The 12,898-nt window shown below is 38.4% G+C and overlaps 6 protein-coding genes across 6 annotated transcripts; 2 read left to right on the forward strand and 4 right to left on the reverse strand.

The window, feature by feature from the left end:
* Nucleotides 1-67: 67 nt before the first annotated feature.
* PRCAT00001058001 (uncharacterized protein) lies at nucleotides 68-2,143 on the forward strand (the record flags this gene model as incomplete). The annotated part of the gene is made up of 1 exon (XM_062950816.1): nucleotides 68-2,143. The coding sequence occupies one exon, from the start codon at nucleotides 68-70 to the stop codon at nucleotides 2,141-2,143; it is 2,076 nt and encodes a 691-aa protein (XP_062807880.1).
* A 150-nt stretch (nucleotides 2,144-2,293) lies between these two features.
* On the forward strand, nucleotides 2,294-4,627 carry PRCAT00001059001 (putative carboxylic ester hydrolase; the record flags this gene model as incomplete). The annotated part of the gene is made up of 1 exon (XM_062950817.1): nucleotides 2,294-4,627. The coding sequence occupies one exon, from the start codon at nucleotides 2,294-2,296 to the stop codon at nucleotides 4,625-4,627; it is 2,334 nt and encodes a 777-aa protein (XP_062807881.1).
* A 94-nt stretch (nucleotides 4,628-4,721) lies between these two features.
* Nucleotides 4,722-5,345, reverse strand: PRCAT00001060001 (protein-arginine N-methyltransferase; the record flags this gene model as incomplete). Its single annotated transcript, XM_062950818.1, has 1 exon — nucleotides 4,722-5,345. The coding sequence occupies one exon, from the start codon at nucleotides 5,343-5,345 to the stop codon at nucleotides 4,722-4,724; it is 624 nt and encodes a 207-aa protein (XP_062807882.1).
* A 322-nt stretch (nucleotides 5,346-5,667) lies between these two features.
* On the reverse strand, nucleotides 5,668-7,806 carry AMO1 (Amo1p; the record flags this gene model as incomplete). The annotated part of the gene is made up of 1 exon (XM_062950819.1): nucleotides 5,668-7,806. The coding sequence occupies one exon, from the start codon at nucleotides 7,804-7,806 to the stop codon at nucleotides 5,668-5,670; it is 2,139 nt and encodes a 712-aa protein (XP_062807883.1).
* Nucleotides 7,807-8,130: 324 nt separating this feature from the next.
* On the reverse strand, nucleotides 8,131-9,450 carry PRCAT00001062001 (uncharacterized protein; the record flags this gene model as incomplete). The annotated part of the gene is made up of 1 exon (XM_062950820.1): nucleotides 8,131-9,450. One exon carries the CDS (start codon nucleotides 9,448-9,450, stop codon nucleotides 8,131-8,133), a length of 1,320 nt encoding a protein of 439 aa, XP_062807884.1.
* Nucleotides 9,451-10,114: 664 nt separating this feature from the next.
* EFT2 (elongation factor 2) lies at nucleotides 10,115-12,628 on the reverse strand (the record flags this gene model as incomplete). The annotated part of the gene is made up of 1 exon (XM_062950821.1): nucleotides 10,115-12,628. The coding sequence occupies one exon, from the start codon at nucleotides 12,626-12,628 to the stop codon at nucleotides 10,115-10,117; it is 2,514 nt and encodes an 837-aa protein (XP_062807885.1).
* Nucleotides 12,629-12,898: the final 270 nt, after the last annotated feature.

Raw genomic sequence — 12,898 nt, forward strand, 5'->3', positions numbered from 1 at the left:
AAAAAATTAAATCACACGTATTCTCATGTACAAATATAGAAATCAAGAGATAGTTTGAGATAAGATAATGGCGCTTCAAAATGAACCTGATTCACCTTCTCTAAATGAAGATATAGAACTACAGAATTTTGAGAATATAGAATCGAGGCCAGTTCCCAAGGATAACTTAATGAATGAAGACAATATGGCACATTCAGGTCCTAATCTTGACCTATCACCACAAGAAACACTGAATGAAGGGGTAGAGAGATCTAACTTATCACTTAGATGGAAAATTTTAGGGCTTATTTATTTCATTTGGGATGGTCCCTTGTATCCAGAGGACAACCCGCCAAAGCAGATTGAGCGTCTAACCAAAGTTGAAGATTTTCCTACAAAGTTAAGTTCAAGGATTCCTAAACCTCTAAGAACTGCATTCCTTGGTTTTTACTTTATCTTTTGGTTTGGATTATGGTATAGTGTCTTAGTTCCTTACTTAACTATCCCTCCTTATCTGATTGCAGATCGTGATGTTGAAGTGATCACTCTTTCATGCCAGAGAAACTCCGATTTCTGGAAGGGGAAGAATCAAGCGTGTGGGCTAGGGGGAGAGGCATGTCCCTCCTTGAAACATGAAGGTGATATCGTCTTTAGATGTCCTGCCCTTTGTGACAGAGGGAGCTGGACATATTCTTATATACCAGTTGGTGATCAAGATATAAAATATAGAGGCTTCTTCATCGGTGGGGGTGACGAAATCTCTCATAAACTACAAGATACACAGGTTTCAAATCCTTATCGATCTGATTCCTTCCCTTGTGGTGCTGCAGTTCATGCTGGTCAAGTATCTCCGTTTTTTGGAGGTTGCGCTAGAATATCATACGAAAGCGGTCCGCAACCTTCATTTCCATCCACGGAGGGCCATTATGGGGTGAGTGATTCTATACCGTTCCTATCTTTTTTCCAAAGTTCCTTCTTCTTCAAAAAATTGAATGCCAATTCAAATGATAGCTTTAACTATTGCCATGATCCGAGATTATTAATTTTAGTTCTTAACATCATTCTCGGAATACCTATTGTATATTTGGCGAGTGGTCTTGTCACATTTTGGTCCATAAGCATTGTGGGGTTTTGGACTATTTGCTTGGCTACAGACCCACCCAGGACGGTTGATCCCTTATACCACGAAGATTTTGCGGATTTAATCTCAGTTGGTCTAGAAAGATTCTTACCATCTTGTTGCGTCTTGTACGTTCTCTGGAAGTGTTCTTCAAAGACGACATTAAGTGACCCAAATCATGATAGTGATTTCAAACCATCTCCATTGCACAGACTATTTTTATGGTATCCATTGTTCTGGCTAGGTGTCTTAAACAATATAACCTTTGACAGGTTGCCTGTGGATAGACTTACATTACACGATTTAAGTACCCAACCTGGTTCTTTATTTGCAGTCGGATCAATAATATTGACAATTGTGATCTGCGCTTTCATACAAGCTTACAAGATTTGGCTCTCGGGTAGATTCAGGCAATACCTAATGATATACTTAATATTTGTCTTGAGCCTCATTCTCCTTGCAAGTTTACCAAACTTAACATTGAGAATTCACCACTATATTCTTGCAATGCTCTTGATACCTGGATGTGCTACCAGAGGAAGAACGGCCCTATTGTTCCAAGGTATTTTGTTAGGATTATTTTTGTCGGGAGCCGCAAGGTGGGGATTTGCTTCTATAGTGGAAACTGCTAATGCATTGAGGCGAGATGATCCAAGTGGAGTCATTCTCCCACCTTTAATTACCGGTTATAATTCCACGGGGTATTTAACTTGGTCCGTTCCTTCCTTTGCCACTGAGCTTCAGCAAAAGTTGAATGAAAAATACGACAGTGTTTCGATTTTGGTAAATGATGTGGAAAGATTCGTTGGGGATGACGTTGGTTCAGTTAGTTTGGAGCTGCTCATTGACAACTCTGATGATTTGCGAGATTATATGGACCTTGCTCTCAAACATGGCTCGACTGATGACGACGGAAACATTAGCATGTTCTTAAGAATTGGCCGCAAAATAGCGAATACTAACTATTACAGTGATTTCTCTAAAGCAGCAATACTAAAGTGGCCAAGTGGTGAGTTTGAGCTCCCACAATTAGGCATTACATAGAAGACATAGAAATTTACTTCTCTTATTTCGTCTGTAAAAATATTCTGCCTTCCTTTGTGTTAGCACTGGGACCTGCGCTTTCGTATTCAATATTTATTTTTGAATCGATAATCGAAAATAGACCACTTATCTGTCAGTTATCAAATAATCATGTCTTTGCCTCGATTGCTTCACTACCACCGGTTTAACGGAGCATTGGGGATAGCTAGGGTACTGCTGCATTCGACGAGATGTGGTTGGTATTCTTTGAGGTCCTTGAGGTTAATTTCGAGCGATAGCAAGGTTGCACCAGATATCAAAATAAAATGGTATTTTGCGACCGACGTACCGAAGTCTAAGCCAACTTGGTACAACTACTCAAAGGAAAAAGACCCACTGGAGTTTTTACCATTCTCTGAGTATGATTCCAACAGACTTGAAAAATGCTATAAAAAATTTCTTGATGGTCAAAAATCATCTCGTACAATCGACGTTAATGAAGACAAATTATTTGAGGTAGACTTCAAAACTTTTGAGTTGTCTCCAGTCTACTGGGAGGGTCCAGTTTATGAAGTTCGCCGTGGGGTATGGTTCAATTCCGATGGGATGCCTTTAGGGTTACAATTGTCCAAAGAAATTGAAGCAGGTTATCAATCCAATAAGTCATATCTTATGAAGAAACGACAGAAAATAAAGGAAAAAGAGGAAGCATGTGGAAATGACGAGGAAACACCAGAAAACTTCAATAGAGCAGCTTTAAAAGAAGAACTTATGGATTTAAATTCTGATATTGATATTGAGAAGGAGCAAGACATTCATGATCTTGGTGATGGAAAATTGGTATTGTATTGTAATGAGAAGGATGCGGTGATTTTTCCATCTTCTATGTCTAGTAATTTTCAAATCAATGTTCTCCGAAAGTTTGGATCAACACCAGTATCTTTACTTTCAGTAGAGAGAATCCAAAGAGGATATTCTGAAGGTTTCAAGGAAGCAATTTCAGAAAGCCTTGTGAAAAACCCAATACCTGGGATAGGAGAAACATTTAAGAATGAAATTATTAATTTAATTAATCCATCTGACGAGAAAAAGATAAGTCAAAGTAACGCAAAGATTACGGGAGATGATGAAAGTGAAGACCCTATGAGTCAAGGGAATAACGGGAAAATGCAAACCGTTTTGGAATCTGACTTCGACCTTGAGTTATCTCCAAGCAAGTCAAAAAGAGATATAGATCATCTTGTACTTTGTGTACACGGCATTGGCCAGATATTGGGTCCTAAATACGAATCCGTGAACTTCACGCATAGTGTAAACGTGTTGAGAAAGACCATGAAGGAAGTATTTCAAGAAGAGGAGCTGTATAGAAGATTGGCTTATCCAAAAGATGTTGATTCTGAGGAATCTAAGTATAACAATCGTATCCAAGTCTTGCCAATATCTTGGAGGCATAAAATAGACTTTCAGCCTCAAAATTATTTTAAGTCGTATGACAAAGATGGGCATCATAGACTACCAAAGCTATCGGAAATAAACGTTGATGGTGTAAAATCCTTGAGAAATATTTTAGGGGATGTCGTATTAGACGTGTTATTGTATTATGAACCGTTGTATATCAAGCAGATATTTAAAGTTGTCACCGATGAGCTCAATGAAGTATATCACAGATATATGGAAAGAAATCCCAACTTTAAAGGGAAAGTTCATATCATGGGACACTCCTTAGGGTCTGCTATAACTTTTGATATCTTATCTTCTCAAGCGACGAAGGATAAGTCGAGTGAAGATGAAGATAAAGCGCTCGATTTTGATGTTACAAATTTGTTCTGCGTTGGCTCTCCAATTGGCGTTTTTAAATTATTAGAGCAGAAGAACATAGTTCTGAGAGACGTTGTTCCAGAGGGAACTGATCCTACGGATAAAAGTAATAATTTTAATTCACCCAAATGTCAGAACTTGTATAATATCTTCCATCCTTGTGATCCAGTTAGCTATAGGATGGAGCCTTTAGTCCATCCACGCTTTTCAAAATTTAGACCTGAGCCAATCCCTTTTGCAGTGAAAGGAATAAACTCTCAATTTAATAATCTAGTGGATTTTGGAGATGCCATTTCGGAGAGAATTTCTAGGGCCTCAAGCTGGTTCAAGACTTCGGAAAAGCCAAGTCCTAAAGATAAAAGCACAGCTTCCAAGGCCCAAGATGAAGATGCTTTGGGTGATATAATGTCTTCTTTGGCGAAAGGAGATGTAGAAGAGCAGAAGGCAAAGAAGCTAAAAATGGCACCTTTACGTGACAATGACTTAAGGACTATGACATCTCTTAATAGAACAGGGCGAATTGACTATTCATTGCCTACCGGAATGTTTGATATATCTGTGGTGTCTGCCATTAGCGCTCATGTTTCATATTTTGAAGACAAGGATACTGCGGGTTTTATTATGAAGGAACTATTGAAATCAAATGACAATGCGGTGAAACAAAAGCTGGTGTCATTTTATGAATGAATAGAATACATATAATAATAAAAGCTAATCTCCAACAAATGACCTTGATTATAATCTATAAGAAACTATTATGAATAGTAATACATACGAACTTTTATGCCATTAACAAATCATCAATACTCTGCTCTGCATCGTGTTTGATTAATTCCAACATCCCCTCCGGGAGTATGGGAGTACCATCGTCTCGTAAGATATATCTGAAAGGCATTTCAGTTGCTTCGTGTTTGTTGTACCTTATCTCTGGATTGTCTATGAACTTGATGTCTTTGAAATCAATCTTGTTATCAATAATCCTTTGAGTAGTCCTCACAGCCGTATCTGTTGTCATTTGCAACTCACCTAATCTTCTACCTTCAAAACCAAATTTTTTTCTTAAGATGCCCGTTCTATCAATTCTCGGATGAGATCCCAATATACCTCCAAAGACAAAGTAGTCGAACTTGGAAGAATCACCAGGTGTTAAGTCAACATCTGCAGCTGGATCTAACAAACAAACTCTCGCTTTGTCGAGAATACCTTTGTCGATGTTAATGCACTCTTCTGTTGTCCAACACAATCCTGCTTTGAGTAATCGTTCAGGAATGTCTTTATCAGTTGTACCTTCTGGTAACGAAGTTAAAACCAAATTTTTATTCCCAACTTCTCTTATTATTTCCAAATATTCTAAAACTACCCATTCAGAGAATCCTTCTTCCATATGTTCAATTATATACTTCATTATTGTTGTAGCTTTCGAAGAGTTTCTTTGAAATTTTTTTTTTTTTTTTATTTTTTATTTTTTCATACTGAGGAATTTAGGTGCAGCATATTTTGCAGTATTAAGGTAGGCGATAAAGCAAGTAAATAGCTGAAAAAAGATACACAGCAGGTATCTTCAAGACCCAGCTTAGTGTAGTCATTGAGTAGATGGTCATTAGCTTGCTGCTAACGTATATTAAATAAGTTTGTCACAGAAAAAGGAAGAAAAAGGAAAGCAGAAGACTGATAATCTCTATTTTTTTCAAATTTTATACATTATTACATATATATGTACACAAAAGCTACTTAGAGGAACAGCACGAACCGTTAGAAGAAGTGTTACTAAAAGCCAATTTAGATGTCTTGTCTACCGACAAAGAACATGTATCGGTACCTGAAGCACCTGCTTTAACCTCAGATGTAGTCCTTGCGTAAGATGGTTTGATATCGAGACATGGGTTTTCAGTGAAAAAATGTCTAGGCCTCAATTGCAAGTCAAATACTTCTGTAGGCATAACAGGAAAGTCTTCAGGTGCTGGGAAGTGTGTGATTCCAAATGTGTGGAAAAACAAAATATCAGTATTTTCAATGTTTGCTGTGCCATCACCGATCCACTTCCTCATACCTCTCATACCATCTCCACTCCATTGGGCAACAAAGTCGCCAGATGGATAAAGCTTTCCATATCCACGGTCTTCATCAGCGTAGGGAATAACTTCAGTAGTGTAAGTACTCCAAGGAGCTCTTTTGCGAACAAGCGATCCCTCATGAGCCAATGCTTGGGCACAAAAGGTAGACACCAATTTGTAAGACGCGGGCTTTCCAGAATAAGGATTGATTGAGCTTGGGTTGAACATATCCCAAGTTCTGACCGCAGAAGGATGAGTGAGAGAATCTTTGACAGTCTTAAATGTTGTTCTTTCCGAATAGAATGCATTCCCGTACATGTTTTCCCCAGACCCTGTCAAATGAGGAGACAGTTTAGCATCACTCGTAGCTGCAGAGTTATTATCACCATCGATTCTGGGGTGAAGTCTTAAAGAAAACAAGTGCTGATGATTGTGTGCATTAACTTGTGGATAAACTTGAGTACCCCAAGGTCCAGTACTCTCGCCCTCAGCGCAAATATAGGTATTCAAAATTCCTGTTAATCTGATCTCCAACTTGATAGTTGCATCCTGTCTAAAAATCCAATACAAACAATACTCGTAATTTGCAGCAGTGAAAATTTGAGAGACGATCAATTTTTTACCTCTTGTGACAACAGTGGTTTGGAAATCATCTCTAAAGTCTGAATGTTTGAACAAAAGGCCATCGTCTTCTTCATGAATACAGACAGCATTCTTTATAGTGAGAGGCATACCTTCTTTGTCAGTGAAATTAGCATCCAAATAGTGGATTACACCCTTACAATCACAGCCCAAAGCTAATGGATTTGTGCAGTAGCCTGCACCATATTCACCAATATCCAAAGCATGCTTACGTTGATGAGGAAATTCTGGAGAACCGTATGGGACAATCATTTCTGATAAAGAAATACGATGGAACATTGGTCTAACCTTACCATGGTCATTATAAGTGACATCACTCAAAACAATTCCCTCTCTGTAATTGAAACCAATATGAAATTTGAAGTTGGACCACTCCATAACATTATTCTCCATCTGAAATGAGACGCCTTCAGGCTGGGTAATATTAATTGGTTTCGCATCATTTCTGAAGCCAGATGGATTTTCAGCCGTTCCAAATTTTTCCTTTATATGTTTTGGTTGGTAGCTGGAATGCTTATGTTTTGAGACCTTTCTTCTTCTATTTGGAATATCAATATAAATAACCTTACCAATATTCATATCAACAATGGGACAAAAATCCAAAGGATGAGAGTATTGGGAATCATCCTCATCCGATCTCCAGTACATAAGAGCTTGCTGCAAACGTCTAGACGCGCCCCATCTTTCATCATAGCCGATGGTCCATGCATCACAGTAAATGTTATTCATGTCACTCTCTGGAACTCCGCTTAAAACACACTGTCTAATCACCTCAGGATCTTTTCTAATAATCTCTTCTGTTCTTTGCAAATCTTGAGGTGTCAAGATGGGCTGAACACCTTCAACCAGACGTAACTCAATAATTGTCTGACTTGGAATGTCAATTACACCTTCTTGAAGAGCTGAAACAGCCTCTTCAACGATAACGAAATAAGCCATACGAGGAGGTAATGCACCATTTTTCTCCTTCCAGTCGTAATATGCCTTTTTAGGTGGCTCTCTTAAAGTAATGGTATTAAAAGTAAGCTTCTTACCACTGTGTTTAGCTTTCAAAAGCGATGACACCGCATAAATCTCTTGTGGAGAAAGAGGATCCAAAGGGTGAGCTGGAGGCAGCGGTGGTGAGCTAGCAGAAAGAGACTGCTTAGCGAGCTGTTGTAATCTTTCCATTCTTAATAATGATGTTTATGAACTGAAAATCTTTCGCTTAAGCAGTTTGGTTACCCTCTAGGCTATTTATAAAAGTGATGAGAGGATAGATATCGTTATCCAGAAACCTAATTGGGAAAATATATCCATGCTCATTGACCTTCCCTATGGGGCAGGTAATACCACTTGTACTATCTGCCAGAGCACAAACGGTATCACATCACGTGATTGCGTACCAATTTACTGTATTTGAACTTTACCTTCATTATGCGTACCAGTAGTATATTACGTTTATATTATTTACATATTAGATTAATATAATTAGTTCGCTCACTAACTCTTTGATCATTGATTTTTGTTGCGACTCTGCTTCAACTTGAATTCAATTGTAATCACCCATATCAATAATGGAAAAAGAACAAAGCTTGAAAAAATCAATACTAACCAGCAGTTCTGTAAGACGTTTTTTAGCCAAATGAAGTTAGTAGTGAGGGCATCAATTAATTGACGCTCGGTGCATTCATTATATGTGGAGTCATTACAGAATGGTATTTCAATAGAATGCGACAAGAAATTTATCACCGCCGATGTGAAAAACTGTATGGGACTATAAACAAAGTCATTGCTTTGTTTAGTTGCTCTGCAAGCAATCATTGATGTGAGGTTTATGAGCAAATCATTGGAAAACACCATAAAGGTTAATGCGAAAACTAGGATTATGCAACTGTAGCACCAAATGAACCTTGTGAGTATACTTGTCGTCCTAGGAAAATTGCAAACATTTGGGTGCTCGATAATTGATACGAACTTGTGCACAGCGTTTGCAAGGAAGACAGATAAAAAGGCAAAGTAAAGGTGATCGAATCGTACCACATACTTTGAACTTTCATCAATGTAGAGAATTGCTGTGGAATTCAACAAAAAATGCTTCGGAAACACAAGGACACCCAATAAAGTAACGAGAAGAAATGAGATGACAGTTGTAGTAATCCTTTTTATGCGGAATTTCTGAAAAAATGCGTTTGCATTATTAATAGTGGATGCCGACACAGCAAGTGACAGATCCAGGTAATTAAAAGTTGTCGTTTTCTCATTAAAGGATACCGCCTTTTTAACTTTCAGAACATCTGAGTACTTGTGCGATGTATGCTGGGACTCCTCGTCTTCATGGTAGCTTGCAATAAATGAAATGTACTCAATACATTTAACAATTCCATTTGAGAATATGTGGAACAATAGGGTCGAGATACCAATGACAGCAAATAGACGAAGATCCTTATTCATCAAAAGCTTATTAAGGGAACTATCTATGCGAGTGTTTACGAGAAAATTGTCAAGCTCCTGCTCAAGAGTCACGTCTTCTATCGTCAATATAGTCTTAAAGTTTCCCATGTTAAAGATTATTGAATCTACTCCAACAGCCAATATCAAATTCCAAGTATTGAGTATGATGATCGAAAATGTCAAACATTTTAGATCCTCAGACGAACCATGTGGAACAGCTTTGCTAATTGAAAGATAGCGGTATGTATACCATCCACTAAGTAATACACTGCAAATGATCAGAAAGGGCCTGTAATGAAGATCTCCGCGCGAGTTCCTTTTTAACGACTCCACGATATACTTGACGACGTTCGCCTTACTATCAAAGTCAGTCATAGTCATATCGCTCTTATCCCTCTATAATTAACCATCTACAATTCGCCCTACTGTTTTACTTATATATTTCCATTTGTCAGCCGCTTGTACCGAGTACTTTTTTTTCTCATTCACATTACTACTCCATTTGCGGATGGCGCGGTTACCGGTATTGCTATGTAAATTGCAGCCGTTGCGAAGTTCCGTTATTGGTCGTGACCGAATGATAATATACTATACAGTGTGATGGTACACTAATAGAGTAGCGAGTATACAATAGAAGTTCATCAGCTATGTACCCTATTTGGCTTATATTGATAAAATTCATATAGGAGGTAGCAGATGTCAATAATCTCTTACAAAATGCCGTAATCCAGTAATAAATAGGGGGTTTATGCTAGTGCTTATTACTGGTCAGCTGGGAATGATTTTAACGCAATTCGCATTAAAAAGGAGGTCCCTTTGCTCCTTTTTACCTTTTGCGACCGATCTAGCTAATTCTAACGCATCAACTCACCCAGATATCGGCAACACCGATTTTACCCGACATATAGAATCGTTTGTACATTAATTTTTTTAAAAAGCTTTAATTTTCATATATTTACCCGAAAGAGAACAAGATGAGAACTAAGTACTAACAAAAATTAGGGCTATAAACAGAATAGCTGATACTCAACTGTGATTAAAAAGCTTACAACTTATCATAGTATTCTTCGTAACCTGGAACTTCAGGCTTCAAACCTTTACGCTCTCTCTTTGCTCTGACAATAGCACCTGGCTTGGTGGTTGGATCGGTTGGGTCACCACTCATGGCGGACCAGTGATCGAACATCATTTGTGGGAATGCTTGACCTCCAGTAGCTTGTCTCAATTCACCAGTGAAACCGAATGATTCGTTGACAGGTAAGTAAGCTTTAACTGTGAACAATGGAGTTCCTGGTCTTTGCTCTTCAGAAACAACTTGACCTCTCTTCTTGTTCAAGACAGAGTAAATACCACCAATGGCATTCTCAGGACATTGAATCTCAACCAAGAAAACTGGTTCTTGTATAGCTGGTTCAGCCAACAACATGGCAGCGTAGGTAACTCTTCTCATAGTTGGGATGATTTGACCACCACCTCTGTGAATAGCATCAGCATGCAAGGTAACATCCAAGATGTTAACTCTGAGAGATCTGACATTCTCGTTGAAAATTGGACCTTCCTTGGTTGCCCATTGGAAAGCAGCAACAACGGAATCCTTGATTTCGTGTAAGTATTGAACAGCCTTAGTTTGGTCAACGACAACGTTAGGACCGTTACCGTCTGGACCGAAACACCAGATCTTTCTGGCATCAGTGACATCCCATCCGTGTTTGTCAGCCAAAATTCTAGCTCTGGCCTTGAAATCATCTCTTGGGTTGACAACACCTCTTTCGATATCTAAAGAAACTTCTTCATCAAGAGGCTGAGCTTTGACATAAATTCTGTTATGCTTGTTTGGAGACTTCGACAAAGCAACCATAGATGACTCAGCCTCAACGGTTTCTTTGTAAGAGACAACAGGATCAGATTTCTTCAATGGAATACCAGCGTGATCGTTTTCCAAATCTGATAAGCAAATTTCCAAATGTAATTCACCAGTACCTGCGACAATATGCTCACCAGAAGGTGACATGTAGGTCAACACACATGGATCAGATTTGGACAATCTCTTCAAACCTTCTACCAATTTTGGTAAATCATTGGCATTCTTAACTTCAACAGCGACTTGCACAACTGGAGAGACAGAGAACTTCATGACTTTCATATTATGAGCAGTCTCGGAAGTAGTGATGGTACCAGATTTCAACAAGAATTGATCAATACCAACTAAACCGACAATGTTACCGGCAGGACAGTCATCGATAGGCTCAACAAATCTACCCATCATCAAAACAGTTCTTTGAATAGCTTTAATGAATAAATCTTCTTTCTTACCTGGAACATAGTTTGGACCTTGGATTCTAACCTTAAGACCTGACTTAACAGTACCGGCGAAAACACGACCAAAAGCGTAGAATCTACCTTTATCGGATGTAGGAACCATCTTGGAAACATACAACATTAAGTCAGCCTTTGGATCACAGTTTCTGATAGCATTACAAGCTGCATCATCTGGTGGACCTTCATACAAGGTCTCAGCTCTGTAAGCTTGAGCAGTAATTGGAGATGGCAAGTGGATGACAATCATTTCCAATAAGGCATCAGCAGCTGGTAAGAACTTTCTCATAACAACTTTCAACAATGCCTTACCTTCCAATTCTTTTTCATCACCTTTCAAATTAATTTCCAATTTCTCCAATAAGGTTGGAATTTCATCTTTCTTGAAATTCATAATGGAAGCAAATAATCTGAAAATAGGATCTAAAACGAACATGTTGAAAGCTCTTTCCAATTGCTTTCCATCAGCATCCTTGTCCTTGTTAGTCCACTTTTTGGTCTTAGGATTAAAGTATGAGTCACCCCACAATCTTTCCATCATCTTAATCCTATCAACACCGAACTTTTTAGAGTATCTGCTAGCAAATTGTCTAACGGTGAAAGCCCAGCCGTGTAAACCAGAACCAAAAGCAACAGTACCTTTATCTGGGTATACTTGAGCATCACCTAAAACAGGCTCAACATAAGTTGAAATAATGACGTTAACAGATTCGACTGTTCTAGAGAAAGATTGGTATAAATCTTCCTTGGAGACTTGCAATTCCAACAAAGCACGATCAACTTTGTTAATACAAACAACTGGTTTGATTCTTTCACCTAAAGCTTGTCTCAAAACGGTTTCTGTTTGAACACAAACACCTTCAACACAGTCAACGACGACTAACGCACCATCAGTAACACGCAAAGCAGCAGTGACTTCAGAAGAGAAATCAACGTGACCTGGAGAGTCGATTAAGTTAATCAAGAAATCGTTACCGTCAGTCTTTTGCTTGATTTCTTTCACATCAGAGTCATCCATTGATGCAAACAAGGAAATAGCAGTAGACTTGATAGTGATACCTCTTTCTTGTTCATCTTTTCTAGTATCAGTAAATCTGGCTTCACCTGCCTTGGCAGCGGAAATAATACCAGCTTTTTGAACCAAAGAATCAGTTAAAGTAGATTTACCGTGATCGACGTGAGCAATGACGGACATGTTACGAACATTCGCAACCTTGTCCATCAACTCACGTATTTGTTCCATAGTGAATGCAACTATATATTTGTTAGTAATATGCCCATGTCAATTTTCCATTAGTAGTCACTCCCCGTAATGAAAATTTTGAAGGAGCTACTTGGAAATGGAGTTATGATAAATCTCAAATTACATACCCATTTTCAGTTGATTTTATTCGATGATGTTGATCGTCTAATCCTTTCAAACTCGTTGTTTAAAGAAGATGGATAAAATTCTTATAAAAACTAATGGCAAACAGCACGAGGGGATACTGCCTAGTGAGATGGGAGTAGTTAC

The sequence above is a fragment of the Priceomyces carsonii genome, assembly GCF_900007245.1.
Source record: "Priceomyces carsonii strain CBS4050 genome assembly, scaffold: Debaryomyces_carsonii_scaffold_1, whole genome shotgun sequence".
In the NCBI taxonomy this organism is placed as follows: domain Eukaryota; kingdom Fungi; phylum Ascomycota; class Pichiomycetes; order Serinales; family Debaryomycetaceae; genus Priceomyces; species Priceomyces carsonii.